Raw genomic sequence first — 21,463 nt, 5'->3', positions numbered from 1 at the left:
AGTGTCACCTGAATCAAGGTCACAGACTGGCAAGAGCAAGTCAACCACCCAACATTGATGTCCAACCTCCTGAGATTCAGAGATATATCGTACATCATATTGTAAAGAATGATGATAATTCAGTGCTCAGAGTATTTTCTGGAAGATTGCCAAGACCTTCAAGTGGATCTGACTGGGAGACCTGGAGGTCAGGAGTTGAACTACTGCTGAGAGATCCATCTGTATCTGACCTCCAATGATCTAGGAGGATCGTGGATAGCCCTCTACCCCCAGCTGCAGACATAATCAAGCATCTAGATTCCAACAATGCCTAAAGTATATTTGGATACCCTTGACCCTGCTTATTAGTGCTGGGTGATATGACGATACATATTGTGGGCACGATAAAAAAATGTCTATCGTGCCATTTCTATTTTTATCGTTTCAAGCGATAGGCTGTATTTTATCCATCGGGCTTGTGCCATCAGATGATTCATAGTAACAACAACAATATTTGTACATTCAGTAGTGAAGTGTGTGAAGTGAATTACATTTATATAGCGCTTTTTCTCAAGTGACTCAAAGCGCTTTACATTGAGAAACCCAATATCTAAGTTACATTTAAACCAGTGTGGGTGGCACTGAGAGCAGGTGGGTAAAGTGTCTTGCCCAAGGACACAACGGCAGTGACTAGGATGGCGGAAGCGGGGATCGAACCTGCAACCCTCAAGTTGCTGGCACGGCTGCTCTACCAACCGAGCTATACCGCCCCTCCCGTTTGACACCAAATACACTTGTATTTGGTGTCAAACGGGAGGGAAAACAATATTTTTTCACATTGACATGTAGGTTTGCATTTCTCTTTCGATTTTGCGACATGACGCCGCTTTACGTGCCCCTTTGTGTCCAGCGTCCCCCGCCGTCGCTGGTTACACACATGAGGCAGAGACGGAGTCCCAGGACGAACTCCTACCCAAACGAGGGGGTAGCTCGTCAGTCTGGCTTTATTTTGGTTTCCAAGCGATGGATTCAGAGCAGAAAACGGTCATATGCAAACCTATTCTACCACCTCAGAAAACACCACGAAAAGGAGTACACTGAGACCCAAAAGGCAAGAGTCACACCAATCAATGCTACCAGCCAGGGCCGGCCCGTGGCATAGGCCGTATAGGCAAATGCTAAGGGCGCCGTCCATCAGGGGGCGCCACGCCAGTGCCACAAATGTTGGAGAAAAAAAAAGAGAAAAAAAAAGATGGTACTATTATTTCTAAATGCAAAAAATAATCCCACGTTAATTAAAATGCAAAGTAAAGCCTATTTAATAGAAATAATATTTGTTACAACATTACGCCCCCCACCACCCCACCCCATCCCCCCTCCCACGGTGCGCCCCCTCCCTTCCCGTATCATGACTCTTTTTGGACGTCACCACAAATGTCAAAACGGCTAAAACTGTCAGGTGCCCAGGGAAGATAGAAAAGAAGAGGAGGATAAACGAGAAAAAGACAGAGGTAGCAGGTATACGAGTAACGTTAGCCTACATGAAATTATTGGTCTGTTACAGAATGTGATAGTAACCTGGCTTTTTAGCATTAAGCTAATGTTACATGATTCGGCAATTGCTAATCAATAAATAGCTAGTTCTGTTTTAACGTTCGGGTTAATATTGTGGAGGGGGCTAAATTGTTATGGAAAATAATAATGTAACGTTAGGTAATTACAGAACTCCCACCTTACATTCCTCAGGGACATTTGTATTAGATCTTTTAAGCAGGTGTTTTTTGTTTACATTGTTATTGCCTTCTGGTTAGCTAATGTTTGCCCTGCAGGTAATAGTCACTTTTCCACCCTTTATATATTAGGTATAGTTGTAAGCCTAGTTGTTAAAGTGCACATCATTAATGTTAATTAAGCAATAACACATGAGAGGGAATGCTGTTTTTTAATTTGAGCACTGTTGTGATTCGGTTAAAGATAATCATAACAACATTCTCATATAATATGTTAATTTGCTTTCTTTAAGTCAAAAAAAGATCAAAGATAAAGCTATTCGGTTTCTTGTGAGTATATACACTTCACTGCCGATGTGGGGGGGCGCCACCCAAAATCTTGCCTAGGGCGCCAGATTGGTTAGGGCCAGGCCTGCTACCAGCGCTAAACCCAATCAACCAAAAATTCAAGACGCTCTGGTATGAAACAAACCCTACGAGAAAACGTCCCGCATTTATCGACAAATAACAGACGCCATCGCACGCCTCATTGCTACTACTGTTCTGACTGCACTAAAGGCTAACGTTAAGGATTCCAGAGACGTGCACTTCAAGATTTTTTATTGCTATTGTTTACATCTGATACCAAAAGTATTTGTTTATTTTTAATTATGATCTAGTGTTCTGACTGCACTTCAGAGAAACTTGAATACCTGTAAAACTTTAAAAATGTGTTTTAAAAACGTGAAAAGTGTGTTTTGTTGCTATTGTTGTTCGCTATACCAAATGTATGTGTTTATTTCATTTGCAAATAAAGTGAGAAAAAAGGTAAGTGGTCTGTATGTTGTTAAATTTTTCATAGAACTGAAAGCATACCTTAGCTATATCATGGTATATCGTAATCGTGATATAAAATGATCCATATCGGGATATACAATTTTTTCCATATTGCCCAGCACTACTGCTTATGGCACTGTCCAGGATGGAAAGTAGCCTTTTGCCAAATTCATGGACCTGCATCAGACACCGGTGATAAAGCTTCCACCTATACTCAATGCCTACAAGTTGCCCTGAATGCCACCATGAAAAGAGGAGCCGTTGAGGAGCTGACAGCTCTTGGCACCTATGAAACTAGTTTTGTTGTGGGTGCTTGGACAATGGCTGGATAGCAAAGCTCCAGCTTAAGCAAAATAAATCTAAACCACCGACCTTTTGCTGAGCTTTTGCTGCTTTTACGCACCGAAGAGGATCGGGAAGCAGCAAAGACACTTCGCATGAAGCAATCTCTAGGAACAACCGGGCAAAAAGCCACCACTCACGCCCAGTTTGTACGTACCAGTTTTGATGGTGGAGGAGCAGTAACGAACCTGACTAACTCAGCAGTTGGCACAACAACATGCGGATGTTCAGCAGAAGTTAACCAACATCCAGACAAAGACTCAATCCTATAAAAAACCGCCATTTGGCACTATGTTCAACACTCTCGTCCACCCACGCCATCCAAGCCCAAGCCAAGCTATTGTTTTCTGCGCTGAGACAATGGTCATAACCACCCACCATGAAGAAATGTCCCCAATTCAGTTATGGTCGCACAGAAGAGGAACAGTTTGCCAGAAAACAGTACAACAGCTCCAACTACAACCCTTTAAACTAAATGTGGCTTCCGTTAAGGGCCAAACAGAAGCCAAGCGGGACCTAACCTGTCTCATCCAACCGTTTTCTACCGCTTGTCCCTCTCTAGGTCGCAAGGGGTGCTGGAGCCAATCCCAGCTGCACTCGGCCGGAAGGTGGGGTACACCCTGGACAAGCCAACCTGTCCCATGAAAGTAGTACCTACTCAGTGGCCTAGGGGTTAGAGTGTCCGCCCTGAGATCGGTAGGAGTTCAAACCCTGGCCGAATCATACCAAAGACTATAAAAATGGGACCCATTACCTCCCTGCTTGGTACTCAGCATCAAGGGTTGGAATTGGGAAATCACCAAAAATGATTCCCGGGCCACCGCTGCTGCCCACTGCTCCCCTCACCTCCCAGGGGACTCTGAGTCAAATGCAGAGGACAAATTTCACCACACATAGTGTGTGACAATCATTGGTACTTTAACTTTAACTTTAACTTTAAAAACAGGTAAATGTGAAGAAATATCACAAGACATGAATTGTCCAAGGAGAATTCCAAAGGGGCTGGTGGGATCCAAATGCACTGCAGTTGTCAATATTTCATGACAAACCCTGAATTGCCTTTTGGACACTGGTTCTCAAGTCACCACCATTACAGTCTCCTTCTACAATAAAACTGTCAATGACCAACCCGTGAAACCCCTTTTCAACTTACTACAAGTCAAGAGTGCAGCTGGTTAATTAGTGCCATACCTGCGGTAGGTGGAAGTGACAATCACATTTCCTAAAGACTTCATAGGAGTGTAATTTGATGCGCCAACCCTTGCTCGTGTTGTTCTAGACACCACACCTCACAACCACTCACCTGTGCTCATTAGCATGAATACCTTTCTATATGAGCTATACCATAATAGTGATGCTTCCAACCAGTGTTGGGTTAGTTACTGAAAACCAGTAACTAGTTATAGTTACTAGTTACTTCATTTCAAAAGTAACTCAGTTACTAACTCAGTTACTTACACCAAAAAGTAATGCTTTACTTTGAAAAGTAACTATTTAGTTACTTCTTTTTTTCTTCTTTTTTTTTAAAGCTCCCATTAATGCCCTTTAGCCTTCATGTCAGTACTGTTATTGCACTGGAGAATAATACAATCTGTTCAACTTGACATGCATTTGCATCACTGAACTCTGCTAAGCAATGTGCTCTACATACAACACACAAAGACAAAGATATGTTACAAAGGCCAATTTGTTTCTGGCCAGAACAAATTGACAAAACTATTCTAAATAGCTGCAACATAACATACATAAGTAACAAACAGCATAATAACAACATAGCTGTAAAGCAAGAAAGGCACACACTACATACACAAAGCCTAACTAGGCATTTTTTCCTCAAAGAATTCTGACACAAAATCATGTCTGAAGCTCAAAACACTCTACACTGGTTAAGAGGAGAGTATATTTACAGCTAGAATTCACCAACTCAAGTATTTCATATATATATATATATAGAATTCAGTGAAGTCTAGCTATATATATATATATATATATATATATATATATATATATATATATATATATATATATATATATATATATATATATATATATATATATATATATATATACATGTATATATATAGCTAGAATTCACTGAAAGTCAAGTATATATATATATATATATATATATATATATATATATATATATATATATATATATATATATATATATATATATATATATATATATGAAATATTTGAGTTGGTGAATTCTAGCTGTATATATATATATATATATATATATATATATATATATACAGCTAGAATTCACCAACTCAAATATTTCATATATATATATATATATATATATATATATATATATATATATATATATATATATATATATATATATATATATATATATATATATATATATATATGTGACGGTCCACAACTGTATGTGGCAAAATGCAGCTCCACACTGCTGTCGCTTCAACATATCACTGGCACCAGGTGGATTATGAATTTCTTTTATTACAGTGTCCTGCAAAACAGTGCAAATTGTGAGACTGTGAGTCCACTTGGGTCACGGGATTATCAGTTGGAAGGCATCACAGTTCTGAGCACTTTCCGCAGGTAAAGTACATACCACTTCTCACCAGCAACAGGCGCTGTTGCAACACTTCATTCATAATTTAATGATAAATAAATAAATGATAAATGGGTTATACTTGTATAGCGCTTTTCTACCTTCAAGGTACTCAAAGCGCTTTGACAGTATTTCCACATTTACCCATTCACACACACATTCACACACTGATGGTGGGAGCTGCCATGCAAGGCGCTAACCAGCAGCCATCAGAGGCAAAGGGTGAAGTGTCTTACCCAAGGACACAACGGACATGACTAAGAAGGTAGAAGGTGGGAATTGAACCCCAGTAACCAGCAACACTCCGATTGCTGGCACAGCCACTCTACCAACTTCGCCACGCCGTCCACATCAAGCATAATGAATTCTACACCGTTACATATATATATATTTATTGATTTTATTATATAAATAAAAGAAATACTTGAATTTTAGTGTTCATTTATTTACACATATACACACACACACACACACACACAACACTCACCTACTCATTGTTGTACTTGAAAGTACAATGCTTTGTTAAGGGTTGAATTGTCCATCCTCTTTCTATTCTCTGTCACTATTTTTCTAACCATGCTGAACACCCTCTCTGATGATGCATTGCTGTGTGGCACAAAAGTGCTTTCATCAAATGCACGAGAGTGTGGAATCTTCCATCTCTCCCTAGCATGGCCCAAAACCGGTCAATCCTTGCTTCCTGGGGAAGATCTTCCCTGGCAAGCAATTGGTACTCCAGTACTTGTACCCGGAGGCTGGTCAGGTCCAATCGCAGCTACGGCAGACTTTTTTTTGGGGGGGCGTGGCCTCCAGCTCTGGCTGCATACCGGGAGTTTGTCGGGAGAAAATCTCTGTCGGGAGGTTGTCGGGAGAGGCGCTGAATATCGGGATTCTCCCGCTAAAAACGGGAGGGTTGGCAAGTATGCTTCTCCGGTTTGTGACACAAGAAGAATCAGCGCTCCGATAAAACACACTTTATACTACATTAAAAGTAACGTCAAATAACGCAGTAACGCATCATGTAGTAACGGTAACTGAGTTACTGAATATAAAAAATAACTTTGTAACGCGTTAGTCCCAACACTGCTTCCAACCTACCGGCCAAGGATACTGTGCAGTCCTGCAGCTGCTGAAGCTTAAACACTATCATAATCAGGTGGGCTCTGCAGGTACTGTAAAGAGTACGTGCAGAGTAAGAACACAAAGTTTAACTTCTGAATGGAAGGGCGGATAACCTTCAAGCTCAACCATATAGCCGATGTGTTCTCCCACCGTAATCTCAAATTTGGCTGTACATTGCATCCATCTCAAAGATCACACCCCTTTTAGCATTAAGTGAGGCCAATACACCCACTTGAGACTGTGCGGAGCCATTTATGAGACATGCTTGAAGCTGGAATAAATATGGAGTCATCGTCACCTTTTGCCTTCCAGACGTGCGCTGTGCATTGATTGTCGAAAGTTGAATTTACAAATTGTAACGATGCCTACGCCCTTCTCAATCTTGAAAAATATTTTTCAGTGTTAACTGCATCCAAGTGGTTCACAGTTTTAGATCTGTAGTCTGGATACTACCAAATTAAAATAGACGAAGCTGGCAAAGCTAAAACCGCCTTTGCTGGGAGTGGAACCGCATGCCTCAGGGAGTGACTAAGGCTCCAAGGAAGGCCTTTCTTTGATGACATCGTTATTTTCTCTGTTACCCTTGAGGAACACAAGAAGCATCTTCTGAGGGTGCTGTAAAAACTAAAGGAGTTTAAATAAAAGTTGTCCCCAGGAAAGTGTACATTTTTACATTCAAGTGTGCGCTATCTGTGACATGTAGTCTCAGAACTTGGTGTTGAAACTGATCATGAAAAGATATCTACCTTAAAATCTTGGCCAGTACCTCGAAATCTGCACTCATTTTTAGGATGTATCAAAGATTATGCCATCATTTTAAAACCACTTTTAAAACCCCACCCTTACTACGCACCTGTTCACCAGTCCACAAAAAACAAAATCAACACTGTGAATTACAGAGACCCAAAGAACTCCTTTGGAAGAAATGGACCTCAGCCTGTCAGAACTCTTTTAAAACTGTGATTGAAAAATTGACTTCTGCCCCAGTCCTTCATTTTGCCAATTCAAAGCTACTCTATATTTTCCACACAGTTTCAAGTACTACTGGATTGGGAGCTGTTCTGTACCAAGAACAAAAAGGTGAACTTTGAGTTATTGCCTAGGCTAGCAGGGGCTTTTCACAAAGCAAGTCGCGTTACCCAGCTCACATGTTGGAGTTTTTGGCATTGAAATGGAGTATCATAGAAAAGTTTCATCTCTCTGGAACCAACATCACCGTAGTGACTGATAATAACCCTCCTACCTATGTCCTGTCCTCTGCCAAATTAAATGCCACCAGCCATTGGTGGTTAGCTTCACTCTCTTCACTCATATTCTTTCAAAATACAGTATCGAGCAGGCAAACATGACACTGATGCTGATGCTTTGTCCCGAAGATCCCATGCCACAGTTCCAGATGGCATGTTTCGCTCTAAATAATGGGACCTTGTCCACCATCTTGCTGAGAACACGAGTGACTCAGGAGAAGCTGCTGAAATATCCCCAGATATTGTAGACGCCATTTGTCAGGGCCTACTATCTTCCTCATTTACCTCGATCTAATATCAATCTGGTTGAGTCATTGACAGTCCATCCTTGACCCACCACCACCTGAATGAAGAACGTGCTGATCCTCACATCCTTCCCTTCCACAGGCTGGACCAGATATGGAATGGTTATGAGCGATGGTCGGTGGTGTGATCGGGGGAATCTGTCCAGAATGCGCCTTACTGGTAGCGGTTCGTTGTCGCGACATTTTGCAAAGGCCAGGTCCGGGTTGGTGGTGCTGTTCCAGCGTGCAGAATAGAAAGTGCGTGGCTCCTTTGGGTCGTATAGGAGTGTCGCATCGGCAGCCGAGGCCCATTCTGCCAGGAATACACCATCAGCGTTGGAGCTGCTGTAGCCCCAGTCTGTGTGCTGGCTGTTGAAATCACCAGCATATATGGCGGGGGCTGGGACATCTGGCAGAGATGTTGGGACGAACCTAGTCGGAGGCGGCATGTAGATGTTGACGATGGTGGTGTCTTGCACTTTAGTTGTAATCCATTCTATGCCGTGATGTTTGTCGGCGGTGTGACCAGCCAGGGTGTACCCAGGGAGCTTCAGGAAGTTCTTGTTTTCAATGTAAGTCTCCTGCAGTAGAACTATAGTTCTTGTTTTTAATGGCGATCTGTTCGATGACGTTGAGTTTAGCGGTGGTAAGGCCTTCAACGTTGAGCTGCAGTAACGCTAAACCAACTAGGCTTTTTGCGGTCTGCAGACGTGGTAAAGACATTAGTTTCGCTTTTGTAGGCTTTTTGAACCTGTAAGCTACTCATAGGGAAGGCCACGTAGAGGCTTCTTTGTTGCAGAGTCTTGTCAACCAAGACAGCCCTATCTCTAAGGAAGCGCCCCGCCACCCGACGGAGGAAACTCATTTCGGCCGCTTGTACCCGTGATCTTGTCCTTTCTCATGACCATAGGTGAGGACGGGAGTGTAGATCAACCGGTAAATTGAGAGCTTTGCCTTCCGGCTAAGCTTCTTCTTCACCACAACGGATCGATACAGCGTCCGCATTACTGAAGACGCCGCACCAATCCACCTGTCGATCTCACAATCTACTCTTCCCTCACTTGTCAACAAGACTCTGAAGTACTTGAACTCATCCACTTGGGGCAAGATCTCTACCCCAACCCGGAGATGGCACTCCACCCTTTTCCGGGCGAGAACCATGGACTCGGACTTGGAGGTGCTGATTCTCATCCCAGTCGCTTCACACTCAGCTGCGAACCGATCCAGTGAGAGATGAAGATCCTGGCCAGAAGAAGCCAGCAGGACGACATCATCTGCAACAGAGCCTTAATCCTGCAGCCAACAAACCGGATCCCCTCAACGCCCTAACTGCGCCTAGAAATTCTATCCATAAAAGTTATGAACAAAGGGCAGCCTTGGTGGACCCTCACTGGAATTGGGTCCGACTTACTGCCGGCAATGCGGACCAAGCTCTGCACTGAACATACAGGGAGCGAACCACCACAATCAGACAGTCCGATACCCCATACTCTCTCTGAGCACTCCTCACAGGACTTCCATGGTCGAATGCCGTTTTCAAGTGCACAACGCACTGGTTGGGCAAACTCCCATGCACCCTCAAGGACCCTGTCGAGAGTATAGAGTTGGTTTTTAGTTCCACGACCAGGACGAAAACCACACTGTTCCTCCTGAATCCGAGGTTCGACTATCCGGCGTAGCCTCCTCTCCTGTACACCTGAATAGACCTTACCGGGAAGGCTGAGGAGTGTGATCCCACGATAGCCTTAAAGAGAGGCCACCAATCCAGAGGTACCGCCCCCGACGTCCACGCAATGTTGCAGAGTCTTGTCAACCAAGACAGCCCCACAGCATCCAAAGTCTTAAAGAACTCCGGGCGGATCTCATCCACCCGGAGTTCTTTAAGCTGCCACCGAGGAGCTTTTTAACTACCTTGGGAACCTCAGCCCCAGAAATAGGAGAGCCCACCACAAATTCCCCAGGCACTGCTTCCTCATGGGAAGATAAAGAGTTGACATTGTTATATGTTGTTCTTGATTGGTCTACAGAAGAACTAAACATTAGTTTTTTGATTAGAGAGTTGATGTGCGCATTTGAATGCTGCTCACATGTTCCATTGGAAAAATTACGCTGATTGACCAAAATGTGTGCGGAAGTTGCGAGCATTGGACAAATTTGGTTAAATTTGTGTAAACTGGCGTGATGGCAACACCATGAAATCCTGAAGGGTCTGACGATGAGTTGATTAACATGATTAATCTATTGCTACATCTTTGGGTACAAGTGCATACCCCTTCTTATTCCACACATCAGCTGATTACTTGTTTTAATGTATTGCTTCAAAACCTTCAAATCCCCCGCCTTTGCTGAAAAGTTCAAGAGTATTTTAGGTGGAGTTAAGATATCATTTAGAGTAAGTTATTGTCCGTCGTAGGAACGGAACTCGTATGTAGACTGATTAGAATAGAATAGAGTAGATTTTGAAGCTAGATATTGTTAGCTCAATTAACAATTAGCTTTTGTTCATTTCTAGCTCTTGTCCCAAACTGAGCTTTGAAGTAAATGACACATCTTAATCAACCAATACTGTATTGAACCAACACACAGTATAACCAAATACAAGGTAACACCTTAAAGAACCATGTTTTGTTTTCCCTTTCGCCAACACTTATCTTTTGCAGTGAACACACTTATATCTAGGATTCATTTAAATTCTGTTGGTAACTTTTTCCGTAGTTGACAGCCGATGATGGAAAAGGCAGCTACAGGACCTCTAAAATGTAAAACATCTACAATGCAACTGCATTTTCACGTTAGTTCCCAGCTGATGCAAACTTACGGTATTCCAATCTCAAAAAGGTTGTTTTGAATTAACTGCTTTCCCAGCATGGTTATACTCAACTGGATACACAACTCCATCAGGCAGCCTCCATGAGTACACTGTAAAAAAAAGTATAAGCAATAACATTAGCAGTAGCCATAGTTGTTGCAGGTTGACACTCATTCATTGATCTATAAGTCAACATGCCTGATAAGTACAATATGCTCATGCACTGATATGCTCATGCACTGATGTACTATGATATTTCTTTTTAGAAAGTGGAACAACAATCAGCTTTGATTACCCAAAGTTACCTCTTCCATTCGGTAGGATTCAAACACATACAAGTAGTTGCCTGGTCGGCCAACCAGTCTGTTGATAAAAAAACAATGAACGTGTTTGAGTTTTACAAACATGCATTTATTATCTACAATGCACATGTACAATATTGAATATTCAATTAAATCTAATATTAAAATCTCATTCACTAACCTTCCCCTGAAGAAAGCAATGTAGATGATTGGTGTGAAAGCATTAACAAACTTCAGAATGAATGTTTTAAAGATTAGTCTCTCCTCAAAATTCTTGTCCGTTTTTGGAACCTCTAAAAAAGAAACAGCATTTATAGATTTAGACCAGGGTTGTCCAAAGTTTTTGACTTAGGGGCCACATTGGGCTAAAAGAATTTGGTCTTCTTATCACAAAAATACATCTCATTTTGTCCACCACCGGCGCTAGATCATTATTGATGCATTCGTTAAGTCGAGTCTCGATTACTGTAACATAGTACCACTCCTCTGTTCATCAGTTGGTGACGTCTCTGCGCTGCTGGATCCCCTGCTGGCCTCCCTATGGACTTACCTCCATGATCAAGAATAGTTCCTTGACGTTAGCTCTTACAACAACAATGTTGCTAATACTTGGTTAATTCTGTATGTAGGTCACAGCATGTAAATGGGATATTATTGGCAGTTTTTGGATGTTTTTTAGAGGGCTTTATAGGTGGGATTATTAGCTACATTAGCTTGATTGCGTTTTGTTTGCTATTTAGAATACACAAACAATAGAAATCCATGTGTTTTTTCTTTTTGCCTACCATCTTAATAGATGGTAGGCAAAATACCCCAAAAAGTGCACTTCCCCTTTAAGGGTGAGGACATGAACTTCATCCAAATATCAAAGTAAAACATTTTAATACTTTAGCACACTCACCTAAAACAGTGAGCCATCGGGCTACAGCACCATACACCTCGTCCAGTATGAGGATGACCACAAGGTTGATAATGGCTGCTGTGGTTTTGACAGTAAGTTGTGCATGGTTTCGTGTGATTGGATTGGAGCTCATATGTAGAGCAGCTTTTGTGGAGATCCGGTAGAGAATGACACCAAACACAATGGCAAATGTTACACCGATCTGACAATAAAGAATGGCAGAGTTACAAATATTTCATAAAATACAATATAATAGAAAACATATGTCTTTTGAAAACATAGTGACTCTAAAACATTACCATTAACAACATGGTGACCAGATTTGTCATGTAGGCAGGGAGGCGATCTTGACATGTAAGTTTTTCCATCTAAAATATAAGTGAAAAATATTAACATATCTATTTTATTAAGTGTGATGGCCTGTGGGACATGGGCGACATACGGTATATAATTAATGAATTGAATCATTTTCAGCAAGACGTTGAATATAAAATGTTTGATCATTGATTTTTCAACATAGGTTGCTGATACAAGATGTAGGTACAGGGAACAGTGAGTATAAGTAGAGAACCAATTAAATTGAATACAAATAATATAAATTATGTTGTACGTCATACATGTTTGACTTTTACTTTTATATAACGTTTACAAATGAAAATGTATTCCTGAACATCAAAAGTGCAACAACAACAACAACAACAATGAATTTGTTTCACTGGGCATCAAAGTACAAAATGTTTTTTCCATCACAAAGCAAATGATGGTCTATTACAATTATACACATTTACATTAATATATTCGGAAACCATCTTATGAACTGTAAAAACAAAAGGAGAATAAGTGATGTGTAGTAATCATTTGTCTTTATATTATTTGATATTGTGGAGTCTGTGCTCGAAACCCCGATCAGGTAAAAGTTCCCACAGGGCCAGCAGCCACAGTGACAGCCGAGCGCAACACAGCAGAGGGGGGCAGAGCCTGGGCAAATTTCCTCCTCAATCAGCATGATTTGCCAGCGCCTGTTCACAGCACAACTGCTCTGAGTCAGGCAATCCAAATGTTGGCTACTTAAGCTCAGAGCTCTGTCTCACTGTGTCGCTGGCTCTCATCAGAGAAGGAACTCCTGCACTCCTGACAAACATTTGCCATATTTCGGCAATCTTACTAATAGTCGTCTCTGTCTCCTTTGTAGGCAAACTAGCCCTGCATGTGCGTGCATGAAGAGCACTCCCATGTGCTATTGGAAATAAGTGTTTAAAGTGAACCTAGTGTGTGATTTTGTTTGGAAAGCCCCGATTGGGAAGAAACTTTATTTGCCTTGAATAAAAGGCGCTGAGTGCGTTTTGTACCTGCAAACCCTGCTTGTCTGGTCTGGGTTCAGACTTTACAATATATTGCTTATATTGCTTAAATGTGGCAAAGATGGCTTTCTTTTACATCGGATCATGTAAATTTAAAGGCCTGGTTTAGCGTTTAGGACATAAATCAATCAGGACTAAACTAATATGGTTTAAATTAATCCACACTAATCTAGTTGTTTTCTGAGATCTTCCTTAACTTCAGATTACCTTAACTTGTTCCAGAATCCAGACTACGGAGTCTCACAATAAGGTATTCAACCATAACTAAGATCATGTTTTGGAAGGTGAATTATATGCAGGATTTAGACATGGTGCAAAGGGAAGGGGTGGACTGAAATCCTAGGATGGACTTTTTCAATGTACATTCTTTGTGTGTCGGACTACTAATTAAGACAATTCTGATACACACTGCTAAATGTAGCAGTGTGTATCAGAATTGTCTTAATTGTGTATCAGACAATTCTGATACACACTGCTAAATGTAGCAGTGTGTATCAGAATTGTCTTAATTAGTAGTCTGACACACAAGGAATTTGATTTGGTAGACTGAGCACGCTCCCTTTTCACTGCAAGAAACAAAACAAACAAAAAACGCAATGTTTGTGGAACTGGAGTTTGATTTATAATCTAAAAGGAAAAACAAATTGGATTATGCATTTTGATTAGGTGAAAGCAAGAAGACATTTTGAGTGAAAATTATTGTAAAAAATAATCACTAATTGAATCACATGCAAATGGTGCATATACAATATTTTCAGTTGTCATAAGTGTTTATTTATCATGTACTGTGAGTGTACTATTTACTCCTAAGAGACGTAATCCTCAATACACAAGCTTATTAAATCAACTTTGTGTGCCATAAAGTTTGCATGTGTATTCACATATACAAATAAGTAGATCCGACCGAAAGTAAGCATTCCAAACAAGCATGTGAAGAATTTAAGTTAAAGTTAAAAGTTAAAGTACCAATGATTGTCACACACACACTAGGTGTGGTGAAATTTGTCCTCTGCATTTGACACATCCCCTTGGGGAGCAGTGGGGAGCAGTGGGCAGCAGCGGCGCCGCACCCGGGATTTTGGGGGAATTTCCAAATTAAAAGCGTCAAAATCAAACAGAAATTTTATAGCTTGGATTTTATTTGTAAAAGCTTAGTTTTTTTTTCAATTTTGGCAACTCTTTATTACACTGGATCAAGACGCTATATAATAAAACTAACTGTAGAATTATCAATAATGGATACATCTCTGGGACAATACCTCTATTAAGAGGTCTAAAACAAGGGTGCCCTTTGTCTCCATACTTATTTATTATTGCTATGGAAATATTGGCGATTAAAGTTAGATTGAATACAAATATTGAAGGGCTCAGTAATAATAATATTGAAAGTAAAATAACAATGTATGCAGACGATAAATGGTAAATGGTAAATGGGTCGTACTTTTCTACCTTTTTTAAGGAACTCAAAGCGCTTTGACACTATTTTCCACATTCACCCATTCACACACACACATTCACACATTCACACACTGATGGCGGGAGCTGCCATGCACGGCGCTAACCGGGCCCATCAAGTTACAAGCTTCTTTATAAGCCCCAATCCTCATTGTTTGCGAAACCTTCTTGATCTTTTGGACATATTTTCACAGCAATCTGGGCTTAAGCTAAATTATGATAAATGTAAAATATTAAGGATCGGAAATCTAAAGGGAAAGTCCTTTCGAATGGAATGCAAAGTGCCTGTTTTGTGGACAGATGGACCAGTTAACACTTGGTGTTGTTGTCCCAGAGAACCTGGAAGAGTTAGGCTCAGTAAATTACGATAATCGAATAAGAAAGCTGGATAAAATTATGCAATTATGGAAAGGGAAATCCTTAACCTTGTATGGTAAAATATCTATTGTCAACTCGTTAATTATTCCTCAATTTATTTATTTGTTTTTGTCATTACCAGCTCCATCACAAAACTTTTTTAAGATTTATGAGCGGAGGGTCTTCGATTTTGTCTGGGACGGCAAACCAGAAAGGATTAAAAGAAAGGTTTTGTACAATGAATATGAATATGGGGGCCTGAAACTTCTCAACCTTGAAGCTATGTGTCTGTCTTTAAAAGCATCAGTTGTTCCAAAGATGTATTTAAACACGGAGTGGTACACAAGTGTCCTGTTGGACAAAAAACATGTATTGTATCAAAAGAAATTGTATAATTTTTTACAAGTGATCCCCTCCCATTTTCCTTATGTAGAGAGTCTGCTGGGTAACATGGCGGGGTTCATAAAGGAAACAATCCACTCATGGTGGTGTTTTCAATTTTATGTACCAGAAAAAAGAGATGATATTTTGCAGCAGATAATATGGATGAACTCTAATATTGTAATAGATGGAAAGCCTTTCTTTTGGAAAAATATGTTTGAAAGAGGAATCATTTTTGTCAATGACATTATCAATGAGAATGGTAAAATTATGAAATATGATGTATTTACAATGGTGATTGTAATTGTTCAAGCTTTTCATTTAATCAACTAACTGGAGTCATTGGGAAAAGATGGAAACAAATTAATTATGGAACTACTAAATTATTAGTTTGTAAACCCTTAATAAGAAATTGTAGTTGGCAAAAAGGAACTAAAATAAATAGAAAAATATATAAGTTTTATTTAATAAAGAAATCTTTGAAGGCTGCCCCATTCAACACATATGGAAAATGGGAGGACTTTTTTGACTGCCCGTTGCCGTGGGATGCAATATTCAAATTAATCTACAAAACCACTATCGATGTGCAAAATCGTTATTTTCAAATTAAAATTATTTATAACTTCCTACCCACGGGAAAAATGTTAAAAATATGGAATATGACAGAGTCAGATGATTGCCGATTTTGTTGTCAGGAGTCTGAATCCACCCTACATTTGTTTTGGTATTGTTATATTGTGTCTTCGTTTTGGGTGGAAGTTGAAAAAATGTGTTTAAAGATTGGTTTGTTTATGAAGCTTGATGTGGTTTCTGTTATTTTAGGAGAGTTCATTGACAATCATGATTTAGTCAATTTAATTATAGTACTTGGTAAAAGGTTTATTTTTAAGGCCAAAAACAGATATTCACTTAGTATTTCTTTCTTTAAAACACTTATTCAGTATTTTTTAACTTTAGAAAATGATATGGTTGAAAACGCTAATGATGCCAAAAAACATAAAAAAAAATGGGAAGTCCTCAAGGGCTTATTTTGAAAATGTAATTTTGTTTATATATGATATGCTATCTGTTGTTGTATTCCCTATTTTAAGTGTACATAAATGAAGGTATGTGTTGCTGAGTTTGACTTGGATGTGATCTAGACTGTACTTTGGTGCTTAATTTGAAAATGTATTTTTGTTTGTGGATTGTATGCAACCTGTTGTGTTCCCTGGTTTTTGGTGTACATGGGTGAAGGTGTGTGTTGCTGAGCCCGATCTGGACCAAATCTGAACTGGACCTGGTTTTAAGAACCCTTTTGAACAATTTGATTTCATTGGTCTGGTGAAGTTAAGGTCCTTTGTTTGTTTTGTTTGAAAGTAAAGCAATATAAAAACAATTACATAAAAAATAGTAATTAATGAATATGTTAGTGGACCAGCAGATCACACAATCATGTGTGCTCTAAAGACTGTATCCCTTGCAGACTGTATTATTCTATATTGTAGGAACCAGAAGTTTTTTAATAACAGAAAGAGACAGCCCTTTGGTGTAAATGAGTGTGGATGAGTGTGAATGGGGGAGGGAGGGTTTTCTTGGGTTGATGCACTAATGGTAAGTGTATCTTGTGTCTTTTTTAATGTTGTTTAAAATAAAATTAAAATAAATAAAAAAACAAAACAAAAAAACAAAAAACAGAATTTTTTTTTTTACTGTGACTGAGTTAGGAATTATAGGGAAATAAAATGAAGTGTTTTGTTCAAAGGCTCAGGCGTGAGAGACATTTTGGGTGACAATACAAAAAGAATAGATACTTCCATTAATCATAGAGTTGAGATTACTATATATAGTTTATTACAGGGGTCACCAACCTTTTTGAAACCAAGAGGTACTTCTTGGATACTGATTAATGCGAAGGGCTACCAGTTTGATACACACTTAAATAAATTGCCAGAAATAGCCAATTTGCTCAATTTACCTTTAACTCTATGTTATTATTAATAATTAATGATATTTACACTTAATTGAACGGTTTAAAAGAGGAGAAAACATGAAAAAAATTACAATTCAATTTTGAAATATAGTTTATCTCCATTTTCGACTCTTTAAAATTCAAAATTCAACCGAAAAAAAGAAGAGAAAAACTAGCTAATTCGAATCTTTTTGAAAAAATTAAAAAAATAATTTATGGAACATCATTCGTAATTTTTCCTGATTAAGATTCATTTTAGAATTTTGATGACATGTTTTAAATAGGTTAAAATCCAATCTGCACTTTGTTAGAATATATAAAACATTGGACCAAGCTATATTTCTAACAAAGAAAAATCATTATTTCTTCTATATTTTCCAGAACAAAATGTTTAAAAGAAATTCAAAAGACTTTGAAATAAGATTTAAATTTGATTATACAGATTTTCTAGATTTGCCAGAATAATTTTTTTGAATTTTAATCATAATAAGTTTGAAGAAATATTTCACAAATATTCTTCGTCGAAAAAACAGAAGCTAAAATGAAGAATTAAATTAAAATGTATTTATTATTCTTTACAATAAAAAAAATAAATTTCCTTGAACATTGATTTAAATTGTCAGGAAAGAAGAGGAAGGAATTTAAAAGGTAAAAAGGTATATGTGTTTAAAAATCCTAAAATCATTTTTAAGGTTGTATTTTTTCTCTAAAATTGTCTTTCTGAAAGTTATAAGAAGCAAAGTAAAAAAATGAATGAATTTATTTAAACAAGTGAAGACCAAGTCTTTAAAATATTTTCTTGGATTTTCAAATTCTATTTGAGTTTTGTCTCTCTTAGAATTAAAAATGTCGAGCAAAGCGAGACTAGCTTGCTAGTAAATAAATACAATTAAAAAAATAGAGGCATTTAGAACAGGCCAGCGGGCTACTTATCTGGTCCTTACGGGCTACCTGGTGCCCGCGGGCACTGCGTTGGTGACCCCTGGTTTATTACATTGCAATCAGTCACTTTGCGACCGCTGTTTCAAAGGCAAATATGTTCTTACCTTGTATTGTGTTTTGTGATGTCTGCTCAGAGACTTCTGCATGACTTGGAATTCATATTCAGCTCTTGGATGGTCCTATGTTGGTGGTGGACAGGAAACACATCCAAAGTGAGGATAGATGTTACAGGTAAACTTCATCAAGAATGGTAAAAAAGTAGCTCGTCAACTTGATCATACTTAAAACTTTTTGATACCTTAAATATTTGGACAAATATATTTCAAGACCAAAACTTAGTATTTCCTAGTAACCAATAATGAATTGATGTCAAATAATTAATGGTTAATAGGAAATACTATATTTTGTTTAAAGACTGTTGTTATCAAATGTGAAACCAGGGTTCAGCTCTTTGTATAAGTCTGACAAAAACATTTATAACTGTAATTTCAAAAAGGTTTCATAAGTTTATTTCTCCATAAAAAGAGGTTTGTATCACTGCAATTAAATATCAATAGTGTGCGCAATGGTTGTCATAAGTACAATACAGTAGTAGATTCTACTGTATTTTTTACTTTTTGTACGAACACTTTTCGATAGGCTTTGACACAAATTTTTACAGGTATTTGCCCCCGTTATCTTACAACCAAACATTACACGTAACAAACACGTCTGTCATTCTGTGGAATGTAGTGTGAGACAAAAAATGATTAGGTGATTCTGTCTGCATTTTTTCATTGAGTACGACTACAAAAAATGTCAACATGGGAACAAAAAGTTGGAACATTTAATGGAAAAGCTGAGAAAAACTAATTAATTCAAGAAAGAACTCGAACTAAGTAAGTGGCTCTCCCATTTCCGCCTTCGTCACTGCTGTTGCCAATAAGAGTGTTCAATAAAGTTAAACATCATGTTAAAATTTAATTTATACATTTAATTCATAAAAAATTATGTTTATTTTAGATGTTCTGCATATTGCTCTTTATGAAATGTGTCTTGTCTTTAGAATTATGGTTGTATAGAACAGATTATTTCTTCAGCTTTCTTACAATTTGTTTTTTTGTCCGACTATTTGGAACAGATTTGAGGTACTACAGTAAATTGCTTGCTAACTAATACTGAATCCTAATGAACATAATGACAAATTAAAAAAAAACCTCTCCTAAAAATTTGAATGACAATCCCCAAAAATTAATTTCATATACTACTATTATCAACATACAATTGTCATTTCTGCCCTGTGAGTGGCTAGTAATTTCCTTATGGCCTCTGGGACAAACGGGACATTACTAAATGAATGCAAATGTTTAAATTAATTTTAGCAGTGTACTGCAATGCAAAGATGAAACATTTGTACTTATTATATTTCTCCAGCACTGTGAAGTATTGTTATTATTATTACTATATCAGTTAGTTTAGAAATGTTACACTTTTTACAAAAATAAGGTCGTATTTTTTAATTTTTTATTTGATTTTGATCCACTTCAAAGCCAAGGGATATATGTTTGGATGTCTGTAAGTTCAATTAAAAGATTCAGATTAATATTACTTTGTATTTTCTATGCTTGTATATTAACTTCAGTCCAAAACAAAAATACCAAACATGCAATGTTTTCTCATTTTAAACATATCGAGGCCTTACGATCAAATTATATCGGTTTTTAATTTATAGTACAGTTGCATAAAATTAGTTATTTTACACTTATCAAATGTGAAACCAGGGTACAGATCAAAAAGGGATAAAATACCTATATTCTTATCATATATCTGCCGCGTTTGAACATCCTGGGCCTTAAAATGCATACGATTTCAGTTGGACCGTAATCATTGAACTATGTGACTAATAGAACATAGAAATATAATGTAGCGTCTATTAATAACATTAATTTTTTTCACAGTTAATAGCCGTCACAGTCTACCATGTACCCTACATGCTTTGTGCGTGGGTGCGTGTGAGTGTGCACACACACACACGCACCCACGCACAAACACAAACACACTCGCACACGCACACGCACACACACACACACTCCCAAGCACACACAATTAATAGATGATTTTACAATTTCAAATTTTCAAATACAAATCTTGTTAATGGCCTCGTTGTTTTAGTTTAATTTAGAAGTTTGATAATAAATGTTTATAATGATAACTAAAATGTTGATTTTAAAATGATTTCATTGAAGGTTAAAATAGCAGTGGTTTCAGTATTTGAATCGTTTGCATGTGTGCCACTTGAATACATAGTATGGAATAAGTGGAAAGTCCATTGCAGCCTGGAAACAAAGTTAAAAAAATGTTTTTTTGCAAATTGCCCCAACGCATTTTGAGCAGTGAATATAACATTTTTTTTCCTCCAAAATAAAACTCTGAAAGTAGAAAATGCATGATTATACTAAAAAAAATATAAAATTGTGTTTATAATGGGAGTCAATTTGACTCTGAGGGCGTCATTAACATTAATCAATATTCAGTCTTCCCAGATAGCAGTTCATACTGCACCAGATCCAATTTCAAATCACCAGATTCGTATAAAAGTTACGCCCACTCAGGGAATGTGGACCAGTTGTGGCTGCGACTAACAATCCAAATGATTGGTTAGGGCCTGTTTAGGGGCGGACTCCGCAGACCAGATGCTCCATGATTTGAAATTTACCAGTCAGCGTGTGACGTCATTGCAGTTAGTCACGCAAAACTGCAGAGGACAGCGAAAAGTATCAAGAATAAGTGTTTTTTTTAATAAACATATTGCTCATTAAGAATGTTTTTGTTTGGGGGCTCTAGTTAACATCATCTTTTGAGTGGCAGACCATTTTTCGCGGTCTTACCGTTGGCTAACGTTATTATAAGTAGTG

General features: G+C 38.2%; 1 protein-coding gene across 7 annotated transcripts in view; it reads right to left on the bottom strand.

The window, feature by feature from the left end:
* Positions 1 to 21,463, bottom strand: part of LOC133630688 (anoctamin-1-like) — a 242,799-nt gene that overhangs the window by 15,289 nt on the left and 206,047 nt on the right. For 5 of the 7 annotated variants that reach the window (XM_062022331.1, XM_062022332.1, XM_062022336.1 and 2 more), the window contains 6 exons: positions 18,674 to 18,748; positions 12,422 to 12,490; positions 12,123 to 12,324; positions 11,403 to 11,514; positions 11,225 to 11,282; positions 10,929 to 11,029 (listed from right to left, as the gene is read on the bottom strand). In XM_062022331.1, coding sequence (XP_061878315.1) covers positions 10,929 to 11,029; positions 11,225 to 11,282; positions 11,403 to 11,514; positions 12,123 to 12,324; positions 12,422 to 12,490; positions 18,674 to 18,748 — 617 coding nt within the window. The remainder of the gene's footprint in view (positions 1 to 10,928; positions 11,030 to 11,224; positions 11,283 to 11,402; positions 11,515 to 12,122; positions 12,325 to 12,421; positions 12,491 to 18,673; positions 18,749 to 21,463) is intronic. The other 2 variants (XM_062022333.1, XM_062022334.1) reach the window with 1 other exon arrangement.

The sequence above is a fragment of the Entelurus aequoreus genome, linkage group LG16 (assembly GCF_033978785.1).
Source record: "Entelurus aequoreus isolate RoL-2023_Sb linkage group LG16, RoL_Eaeq_v1.1, whole genome shotgun sequence".
In the NCBI taxonomy this organism is placed as follows: Eukaryota; Metazoa; Chordata; class Actinopteri; order Syngnathiformes; family Syngnathidae; genus Entelurus; species Entelurus aequoreus.
Note: the sequence above shows the minus strand (reverse complement) of the source record. Positions and strands in the feature narration are given on the sequence as shown.